Source organism: Perca fluviatilis, chromosome 4 (genome assembly GCF_010015445.1).
Source record: "Perca fluviatilis chromosome 4, GENO_Pfluv_1.0, whole genome shotgun sequence".
Taxonomy (NCBI): domain Eukaryota; kingdom Metazoa; phylum Chordata; class Actinopteri; order Perciformes; family Percidae; genus Perca; species Perca fluviatilis.
In genome coordinates, this window is record NC_053115.1 from 2,706,000 (window position 1) to 2,718,499 (window position 12,500).

Genomic DNA, 12,500 nt, shown 5'->3' on the forward strand with positions numbered 1-12,500 from the left:
TTAACCCTTACCCTAACCTTAACCATCACAACTAAATGTCTAACCTTAACCCTTACCCTAACCTTAACCATCACAACTAAATGTCTAACCTTAACCCTTACCCTAACCTTAACCATCACAACTAAATGTCTAACCTTAACCCTTACCCTAACCATAACCATCACAACTAAATGCCTAACCTTAACCCTTACCCTAACCTTAACCATCACAACTAAATGTCTAACCTTAACCCTTACCCTAACCTTAACCATCACAACTAAATGTCTAACCTTAACCCTTACCCTAACCTTAACCATCACAACTAAATGCCTAACCTTAACCCTTACCCTAACCTTAACCATCACAACTAAATGCCTAACCTTAACCCTTACCCTCACCTTAACCATCACAACTAAATGCCTAACCTTAACCCTTACCCTCACCCTAACCATAACCTAATTCTATCCCTAATCCTACAACCAAGTCTTAACCCTCAAACAGCCCTATAATCTTGGGGGATCCAGCATTTTGGCCCCACAAAGCTGTCGGGACCCCACAAGTATACTGGACTCCTGGTTTTTGGACCCCACGAATATAGTTAAACAAGAACACACACACACACACACACACACACACACACACACACACACACACACACACACACACACACACACACACACACACACACACACACACACACACACACACACACACACACACACACACGCGTCTACTTTAGTTTTAATGCTTCTTGTTTCTACTGATGTTTGTGTGTTGCAGAGTCTCCCCTTCAGTTCTATGTGAACAACGCCAGTAGTCCCAACGTCACGGCCGATGGTCCTGGTCTGAGCTACGGCATCGCCAACAAGACGGCCATGTTCACGGTCTTCACAGAGGACGCCTCTGAAGGTACGTTAGCTACGTGAGGAAGAGCAGAGCTGGTCGTTATTCTGGTAACAACGTCAACTGACTGCAAAAGGAGCTGAGCTGAAAAGTTGCACATTTGGAGCTGCAACAGAATTGGTGTCAATTATATTGAAGCAACTGTGTGTAGAATTTCAAGAGATCATGAATGGCCTTGTACTGTTAATGTATTGACAAAGCATTTAACTTTAAAAAGAAATGTATTACAATAATTATTATGTGCTAATGTCTTAATTTGCTCCCACTTTCTCCTGATCTATCAACACAAGTCAGGAAGGTGTGGGTGGACGCCAGCAGTCTTCTACAAATCCATAACTCTTTTTCAGCTCTGTTTTGTGCTGTATTCAGTAGCCACGTCCACTTTGGAGCCAGCCATCCAATCAAACTTCAGAGATTTGACACATGACTAAACCCTGGCCACAAGGCGCTCTAACACACCAGTACGAAACCCAACGAGATTCAATTTCCAGTGATGTATAACCTAGAAAAACTGCTAATCAAACAATCGATGTTTAGCATTTTATTCTTGATAAGTGACAGAAATCTGTTGACAGTAGTGACAATATTTGAAATACTAGTTTTGAAAATTGTAATTGGAGGTCAGGATAAACCCCTTTTTAGATGCACCATCTCGTTTTCAAGAAGGTCCTCAAGCAGTTTGTAATTGGGAAGAAGAAGAAGAAGCCTATCAGCGTTGTGGAACAAGCTGGTTTTATTTTTAGTAAAGTGATAACATCCTGTTTAATATACTATCTGTCTGTCTGTCTGTCTGTCTGTCTGTCTGTCCAGGGGGTCTGGACTTGGCCATTGAGGGTCCGTCCAAAGCAGAGATCAGCTGTGTGGACAACAAAGACGGGACGTGCAGCGTCAGCTACCTGCCCACTCTGCCCGGAGACTACAACATCCTGGTCAAATACAACGGCAAGCACATCGCCGGGAGCCCATTCACCGCCAGGATCACTGGTCAGAACACACACACACACACACACACACACACACACACACACACACACACACACACACACACACACACACACACACACACACACACACACACACACCAGCTGCGGCACACACACACACACACACACACACACACACACACACACACACACACACACACACACACACACACACACACACACAGCAATACACACACACACACACACACACACACACACACACACAGCAACACACACACAGCAATACACACACACACACCAGCACCACACAGACACCCACACCAGCGACGGGCACACACACACACACATGCACACACACACACATGCACACACAGCAACACACACACACACACACACAGCAATACACACCATAAAAAAAAAAAATAAAAAAAATAAAACACAGCAAAAAAAAACACACACAACAAAATAACACCACCAAATAATAACAAACACAAACACACAAATACACACACACCAGCGGCACACACACACAGACAATAACAACAACAAAAACCAGCAAACAAACCAATACACATTACACACACAACACGCACAATAAACACACACACACACACAACAATAACACACACACACACAAACACACAACAACACATAATACATACACAACACACACATAACAACACACAATAATAATAAAACAAACAAAAATAAAATAAAATACGCAACACCAAAACACAACACAACAATACACACACATCACTAATACACAGCAATACACACACAATAAAAATAGCAACACACACAATAATAAAACACACAACACACAGCAACACACAAACAACAATAATAATAACAATACACAACAATAATAACACTACAACACAACAAACACACCAGAAAACAAACCACCAATAATACCAACACACACACTAACACACACACACAGCACACCAACACACAACTAACATACAATAACAGCTAAACACACACATAACACACACACACCAAATACACAATACATACACAACACACAACACACACAACAGAAACACAAATACTACAAACACACACAAACACACATCAATACATCATCATCATCACAATCACATTGAACAGGCAGATTATGAATGATCAATAATCCAAAGCCTTTACAAGAGCACTGGAAAACAAATCCCTCATAAGCAGCCTTTTATTATCATGTTTACCTCCCAACGTGTTTTCATTTAAAAAGAAGAGGTTGTACAACAGGAGGAGGGGACATTTAATAAAAGTAGACTGCAAAGACTAATTGATTATTTGGGCAACTACTAAATTCATTGCCAACTATTTTGATAATCTGTTTGAGTCATTTTTCATGAAAAAAGTAAAGCAGAAATTCTCTGATTCCAGCTTCTAAAATGTGAATATTGTTCTAGTGTCTTCTCTCCTCTGGGACAGTAAGCTGAATATCTTTGAGTTGTGGACAAAATAAGACATTTGAGGATGTTATTAGGGGCTTTTTGGGGAACACTGATCCACATGTTTTACCATTTTTCTGACATTTTATAGACACAACAAATAATCGAGAAAATATACAACATTTTCAGATTAAAATAATAGCTAGTTGCAGACCTAAATAAAAGGTGGATTTTAGATTCACATTCACTTCAAGTTCATAACGTGTGTGTGTGTGTGTGTGTGTGTGTGTGTGTGTGTGTGTGTGTGTGTGTGTGTGTGTGTGTGTGTGTGTGTGTGTGTGTGTGTGTGTGTGTGTGTCAGAGGACAACCAGCGGCGCTCTCAGGTCAAGCTGGGCTCTGCGGCAGATTTCTCTCTGGACATCAATGAGACGGACCTGAGCCTGCTGACCGCCAGCATCATGGCGCCCTCCCGTGACGAGCCCTGCCTGCTGAAGAGGATGGCCAACAACCACATCGGTAACACACACACACACACACTTTGTAACAGTATGTTGGCTGCATTCCACTTAGGAGAGGCCCTGGTATTAAACCATTACTGATGGCTGCATTCCACTTAGGAGAGGCCCTGGTATTAAACCATTACTGATGGCTGCATTCCACTTAGGAGAGGTCCTGGTATTAAACCATTACTGATGGCTGCATTCCACTTAGGAGAGGTCCTGGTATTGTGCATGCTGACTCACTGAAATATCTTACTGGGACACTTGATGGAACTGAGCCATCGTTAAGGTTATCAATCTCAGCTGTGCTTTTCCTACTATGACAAGTCAACATGTCTGCTGTGAGAAAGGTCTATTACTATGCCGAAAGGTTGCTGAGTAGTTTGTTGCATCCAAAACCCCCGGTCTTCCATTTGTCCTCTTGCCATATCCTAAAATAGATCCTGATAGATGGGCTTTGGCTCCAGGCTATAGACCGGCCCGACTCCAGGCTATAGACAAGACCAGCGGCGATCAACCTTAGTTTATTAAGGTATCGTGAGTGCTCAGGTTCAGGCAAGGTTATATAATAAACATTAGACGTGTGTATAAAACAAACCATCTGTTTAACAAGAAACAAATCCACACACATTTGTCAAAATGATGATCCAAACACACGTCAAATTGCATTGACTTCTATGGGACCGTCTGTTTTCTATCCCCCAAAAGGTATGTACCTGTATGTGCCGGTTGTGCGTATATTTGTCACTTGCTGCTCCTCCTTCCTTCCTACTCCTCATACTCTTCCTCCATCTTCTTCACCTCCTCTTTCCTCCTCATCCCCCTCTCCTGTCTTCCTCCCCCTTCTAATTTCTAATTCTAATTTATACTGTTTATTGATCCCGAGTGGGGAAATTACAATTTACACTCTGTTTTTTTTATTGTTAGAAATCACTACACACAGGCCTGAAATACACACACACACACACACACACACACACACACACACACACACACACACACACACACACACACACACACACACACACACACACACACACACACACACACACTCAGGAACTATTCATGCACAAATGGAGAAATGTCAGAGTAAGTGGGCTAGTGCTAGACCAGTGGCCTGAGTGGTTGGGGGGTGTACGGTGCCTTGCTCAAGAGCACCTTGGCAGTGCCCAGGAGGTGAACTGGCATCTCTCCAGCTACCAATCCACACTCTGTACTTTGGTCCGTACTGGGACTTGAACCAGCGACCTTTCAGTTCCCAACCCAATTCAATTCCCTACGGACTGAGCTACTGCCACCCCTGTTTCTCTCTTCTCCCCCGATCTCTACCTCTTTCACCTTTCATTCCCTCCAAATTGACAATCTCTCCGTTGCATTCCCTCTCTCCTCCTCCTCCTCCTCCTCCTCCTCCTCCTCCTCCCACCCCAGGTATCTCCTTCATTCCCCGGGAGGTGGGTGAACACCGGGTCAGCATCCTGAAGAACGGGCGCCACGTTGCCAACAGTCCCATCACCATCATGGTGGTCCAGTCTGAGATCGGCGACGCCAGCCAGGTCAAAGCTCACGGTGACGGCCTCGTCCAGGGAACCACCTTCAACAACGCCAGCTTTGTGGTCGACACGCGGGAAGCCGGTCAGTATGACTCCATCTAGGGTACACGCGACAGAAGATGGTAAAAAATGTCACGGCAAGCCAGCAATATTATGATCCAAACGCACGTCAACTTGCAATGACCTCTATACAGTACATTCATTTATGTTTCTCAAAGGATGAATGCCTCAGACATTTGTGGTTAAGACTGAAATGTCTCGACAGCTATTGGTGGGATTGTCACGAAATCTGGCATTGAGGTCCCGTTAATTGTAATAACTTGGATGATCCATGAGCCATATTTTGTTTCATGACCAAATTCCTTATAATCAAAGTCAGCCTCAGCTGTACTTTGTGTTCGGTGTTAATTACCAAATGTTATCATGCTAACATTAGCCAAAGAGGGACATACCTCCATCTTTATAATACATTAACCAAAGGGAGACATACCTCCATCTTTATAATACATTAACCAAAGAGAGACATACCTCCATCTTTATAATACATTAACCAAAGAGGGACATACCTCCATCTTTATAATACATTAACCAAAGGGAGACATACCTCCATCTTTATAATACATTAACCAAAGAGGGACATACCTCCATCTTTATAATACATTAACCAAAGAGGGACATACCTCCATCTTTATAATACATTAACCAAAAGAGGAATACCTCCATCTTTATAATACATTAACCAAAGAGGGACATACCTCCATCTTTATAATACATTAACCAAAGAGGGACATACCTCCATCTTTATAATACATTAACCAAAGAGGGACATAGCTCCATCTTTATAATACATTAACCAAAGAGAGACATACCTCCATCTTTATAATACATTAACCAAAGAGGGACATACCTCCATCTTTATAATACATTAACCAAAGAGGGACATACCTCCATCTTTATAATACATTAACCAAAGAGGGACATACCTCCATCTTTATAATACATTAACCAAAGAGGGACATACCTCCATCTTTATAATACATTAACCAAAGAGGGACATACCTCCATCTTTTATAATACATTAAACCAAAGGGAGACATACCTCCATCTTTATAATACATTAACCAAAGAGGGACATACCTCCATCTTTATAATACATTAACCAAAGAGGGACATACCTCCATCTTTATAATACATTAACCAAAGGGAGACATACCTCCATCTTTATAATACATTAACCAAAGAGGGACATACCTCCATCTTTATAATACATTAACCAAAGAGGGACATACCTCCATCTTTATAATACATTAACCAAAGAGGGACATACCTCCATCTTTATAATACATTAACCAAAGAGGGACATAGCTCCATCTTTATAATACATTAACCAAAGAGAGACATACCTCCATCTTTATAATACATTAACCAAAGAGGGACATACCTCCATCTTTATAATACATTAACCAAAGAGGGACATACCTCCATCTTTATAATACATTAACCAAAGAGGGACATACCTCCATCTTTATAATACATTAACCAAAGAGGGACATACCTCCATCTTTATAATACATTAACCAAAGAGGGACATACCTCCATCTTTATAATACATTAACCAAAGAGGGACATACCTCCATCTTTATAATACATTAACCAAAGAGGGACATAGCTCCATCTTTATAATACATTAACCAAAGAGAGACATACCTCCATCTTTATAATACATTAACCAAAGAGGGACATACCTCCATCTTTATAATACATTAACCAAAGAGGGACATAGCTCCATCTTTATAATGCAACCAAAGAGGGACATACCTCCATCTTTATAATACAGTAACCAAAGAGGGACATACCTCCATCTTTATAATACATTAACCAAAGAGGGACATACCTCCATCTTTATAATACATTAACCAAAGAGGGACATACCTCCATCTTTATAATACATTAACCAAAGAGGGACATACCTCCATCTTTATAATACATTAACCAAAAGAGAGACATACCTCCATCTTTATAATACATTAACCAAAGAGGGACATAGCTCCATCTTTATAATACATTAACCAAAGAAAGACATACCTCCATCTTTATAATACATTAACCAAAGAGGGACATAGCTCCATCTTTATAATACATTAACCAAAGAGAGACATACCTCCATCTTTATAATACATTAACCAAAGAGGGACATACCTCCATCTTTATAATACATTAACCAAAGAGGGACATAGCTCCATCTTTATAATACATTAACCAAAGAGGGACATAGCTCCATCTTTATAATACATTAACCAAAGAGGGACATACCTCCATCTTTATAATACATTAACCAAAGAGGGACATACCTCCATCTTTATAATACATTAACCAAAGAGGGACATACCTCCATCTTTATAATACATTAACCAAAGAGGGACATAGCTCCATCTTTATAATACATTAACCAAAGAGAGACATACCTCCATCTTTATAATACATTAACCAAAGAGGGACATAGCTCCATCTTTATAATACATTAACCAAAGAGAGACATACCTCCATCTTTATAATACATTAACCAAAGAGGGACATACCTCCATCTTTATAATACATTAACCAAAGAGGGACATAGCTCCATCTTTATAATACATTAACCAAAGAGAGACATACCTCCATCTTTATAATACATTAACCAAAGAGGGACATACCTCCATCTTTATAATACATTAACCAAAGAGGGACATAGCTCCATCTTTATAATACAGGCAACGCAACAAGACCAAAGTTAATATTAATTAATAACCGCTGCGTGTAAACGATGGAGATACTAAGAGATCATTTTGGGTTCGGCCACCGTAGGAGGAGGGACTAGAAAGTAATATTCAGTTGGTTGTCATATACAATTTCACCGCTAGATGGGAGAAATTCTTACAGAATGTAGGTTTAAGCTTTTTAAGGAAAGGTTCTTGTCTTTAATTAGTAATATTAGAAGCAAAAGAACAAGCAAGATCCTCTGCTCATTTGAGTAACCATGGGACATTGAAGTGTGAAGTCTTTCTAATTACGTATTTTCACAGTCTTATACTTCAACAGTTTAACAATAAACGGAGACTAAGTGGTCATATGACAAACCTACGGCTAACTGAGACTTTCTTCGGTTGAAAAATAAAGTTTTAAATTGACGAACATCAGATGTGTAATCCAAGGCTCAATTCAAACGGGATCAAAAACTAATTATTATCTCTCCATTGACTCTCGTTCATATTTCCTCCGAATTAAGGTCCCACGGACCGGAAGTAGAAGGGCGGGACTTCTGCGCTCTATATTACGATCCAAACACACGTCAACTTGCAATGACATCTATACAGTACATTAATTATTGGATTCATCACACTATTGTATTACCATTGAACTAAGTTAATTGCTAAGATTAGGAAACGCGATAACACTGTGTGTGTGTCTCTGTGTGTCTTTGTCCAGGTTATGGCGGCCTGGCTCTGTCCATCGAAGGTCCCAGTAAGGTGGACATCCAGACCGAGGACTTGGAGGACGGGACTTGTGCCGTTACCTACTGTCCTACTGAACCAGGAAACTACATCGTCTCAATCCGCTTCGCAGAACAACACGTACCAGGTAAGAACCGAGGATATTTCCGTGAAGTAGGAGACATATTGTATCCAGCAGTTAAACATTTGTTTTTTGTAATTTAAATTTTTATTTGCAAATATGACATGAAATAACAGCTCATAGGGTACAGTTCACAGAGGACTAATAAGATGAAGAGGTCAGATAGTGAAATAACATTTCAGCCAATGATATCCTGGTCACATGGTGTGTAAAAGATGAAAAAAGCACAAGCTAAGCAGACAGAAAGTACAGTGGAATCAGTTAAATAAAACAATCAAACAAAAGTTAAACAGAGATGGCATAAAGTCCCATAATCAGGCTACTAGTTAGTAGTCAGGTGAACCATAAAGTAATCCCAAAACCCTCGATCCTCAGGCTCTTTGCCCCTTATCCTAGCCAGCATGACCTCATATGATGCGGTCTCACTCATGAGGAGTTTCCCAGCAGTTAAACGTTTAACAAAAAATAAAACTAAACCAATACATGTCTAATTAAACATAAGGGGATATGTCTTTTCTGATGAATAATTTAAGGTGTGTGTACTTATTTCACAGGAAGTCCGTTCACAGTGCGGGTGACAGGGGAGGGTCGTATCCGGGAGAGCATCACCCGACGACAGAAGGCAGCGTCTGTTTCCAGCGTGGGCAGTGTGTGTGACCTCAGTCTGAAGATACCAGGTACAGTACACACACACACACACACACACACACACACACACACACACACACACACACACACACACACACACACACACACACACACTCTCACAACACACACACCTCTCACACACACACACACCCTCTCACACACACACACTCTCACACACACACCCTCTCACACACACACCCTCTCACACACACACACACACTCTCACACACACACACACACACACACACACACACACACACACACACACACACACATGTTCCATCACCTGTAAACGTGTGGAACAGTAATGGGTGTTTGGTTGTTTCATAAGTCAATGAGAAACCCCGACAGGTAAAAGTGGGCAGGTACTGAACTCGCCTTGGTCTGTGGTCGTCAGGGGTGGTTCTAGGATCAGACCTTTTTAGGGGGGGCTCAGCCCCTAATATGAATGTGACACGCATACAGCGCTAAATCGGTACTTTCATTAGCCGATAATCTCTGAGCTAGCTACTGAACGACAACGTCGGCTAACGTTTTTAACTAAAGCTGACACTTCATAAGTCGCAGTAATAACGACCAGTTTGACACAATGTTCTAACTATCAGCACATTTAGTTGCTTACGTTTCAATTTGGGTTCTAAGCTGCACCATGAAATGACCAAATTCTTCTTCTCCGGGGACGACTACAAACGTTAAACTTCACAACCACACTCCACACCACACTTGTTTGTCCTCTGTCACTAACAGACAAGTTCACAAACTCTCACTTGAAACACCAAAAAAGCGGTGCTGAGGTGACATGAGGCTTGAGCCCCCCTAAAAAAGGGTCTAAAATCGCCCATGGTCGTTACCCTATAGAGCAATGTTTCTCAAATGGGGGTCCGTGTACCCCTAGGGGTACTTTGGAGTACTGTAGGGGGTACGTGTGATTGCTTTTTGAAATGTTAATCAAAATACTACCACTCAAATATATCAGTCATGCATAATTCATAAATTAATTTAGTTATGGATTCTAAACATTTGAAGTAACCTTTAAGTGTGTTTCAGTTACAAGCTTGTTAAGTGAATCAGACACTAAAGGATGCAGAGCTGTAATGGACCTCTTTCTAGAGCCTCTTTTTCTACCAAAAATGCTTTGCTCTCGTCAGGGGGTACGTGGCTAACAAATATTTCAAAGGGGGGGGTATATTATTGAAAAAAGTTTGAGCACCACTGTTATAGAGGACATTGAGACTGAAAACATCCTGCGTCATCAGAGCTGCTCCTCCTTTTCTGAAACGGTTTCCTGTCTGAAGATCTGACCTTTCTCTGGTTCCTGTCTCGTTTCTTACTGCTGTACTGGCTGTAGTCTGTGTCAGCTTTGTCCTGTTGTTGTACTTTCTTAATCTCTTCTTTTCCTGTCTTTCTTTCTTTCCCTCTTCTTCCATCCTTTCCTTTGTCTCACCCTGCATCCTTCTCCTTCCTTAATCTTAATTTCTGCCCTTTTTTTGTGTCTCTTTTCTTGTTTCTTTCCTTTCTTTTTTCCTAATCCACTTTCTCTTCTTCCCTCTTCTCCATCATGTCTCGCCCTTTTCCTCCTCAGCTTCTCCTTATTTTCTCCTTCTCTGCCTTCTGTCCCTTTCTCCAATCATTCCTCTCTTCTTCCTCCTCCTTTCCTGGTGTCCTCCTCCCCTTGCCATCCTCTTCTTCCTGCTCTCCCCCCCCTTTCCATCCTCTTCTTTCCTCCAGTGAGCTGGTTCCTCCTGGCCTTGTCTCAACAGCTCCTCCCTCACACTTCCCGCTCCTACTGCTCCCTCCGCTGGTCTGGAAGGTCCAGCGGTTGCAGGACTCATTCCTCTGCCGTTGCCCAGGATCAGAGCCTCTCCCCTGGGCACGTGCGCCTCATCTCTGGCCTCTCCGGTCTGGTTCTGGCGGGGAGGAAAAGGGCAGCGAGGGGTGTTTGGGTTGTTGATGCCCACTGCTCGGTGGGCAGTGCCAGGGTGGAGGGTGCGTTGTAGCCCTAGAAAAAAAAAGAATTGCTGGGCTGGCAGCACAAGGTTTGCAACACAACATGCTTCATTAAAGGTCCCATGGCATGAACATTTCACTTTATGAGGTTTTTTAACATTAATATGAGTTCCCCCCCCAGCCTGCCTATGGTCCCCCAGTGGCTAGAAATGGTGATAGGTGTAAACCGAGCCCTGGGTATCCTGCTCTGTCTTTGAGAAAATGAAAGCTCAGATGGACCAATCAGGAATCTTCTCCTTATGAGGTCATAAGGGGAAAGGTTACCGCCCCTTTCTCTGCTTTGCCCGCCCAGAGAATTTGGCGCACCCATGAGAGAGAGAGAGACATCATGGCTTTCAAACGAGCAAAGTGACAGTTGGTCAAGACCACACCCCCACCCTCCACCTTGCCCCCCCCCCCCTCTCCTCCTCAGTAGCTACAGACACAGAAATGGCACATCCTAAGGAAAGCTCATTGTGGGACTGGCTCTAGTGGCTGTAATTCTGCACCAAGGCTGAATTTTGGGAAAGAGACTTCAGATACAGTATTAGGGGACCACTAAGGCCTATATAAAAGAGACTTCAGATACAGTATTAGGGGACCACTAAGGCCTATATAAAAGAGACTTCAGATACAGTATTAGGGGACCACTAAGGTCTATATAAAGAGACTTCAATACAGTATTAGGGGACCACTAAGGGTCTATATAAAAGAGACTTCAGATACAGTATTAGGGGACCACTAAGGCCTATATAAAAGAGACTCCAGATACAGTATTAGGGGACCACTAAGGTCTATATAAAAGAGACTCCAGATACAGTATTAGGGGACCACTAAGGCCTATATAAAAGAGACTTCAGATACAGTATTAGGGGACCACTAAGGTCTATATAAAAGAGACTCCAGATACAGTATTAGGGGACCACTAAGGTCTATATAAAAGAGACTCCAGATACAGTATTAGGGGACCACTAAGGTCT

At 41.9% G+C, this 12,500-nt stretch overlaps 1 protein-coding gene across 1 annotated transcript in view; it reads left to right on the forward strand.

The window, feature by feature from the left end:
• The window catches only part of LOC120558182 (filamin-B), a 94,147-nt gene that overhangs the window by 65,612 nt on the left and 16,035 nt on the right, over nucleotides 1–12,500 (forward strand). Inside the window, 6 exon segments of the mRNA XM_039799118.1 lie at nucleotides 760–888; nucleotides 1,693–1,866; nucleotides 3,585–3,740; nucleotides 5,153–5,356; nucleotides 8,740–8,892; nucleotides 9,441–9,563. Coding sequence (XP_039655052.1) covers nucleotides 760–888; nucleotides 1,693–1,866; nucleotides 3,585–3,740; nucleotides 5,153–5,356; nucleotides 8,740–8,892; nucleotides 9,441–9,563 — 939 coding nt within the window.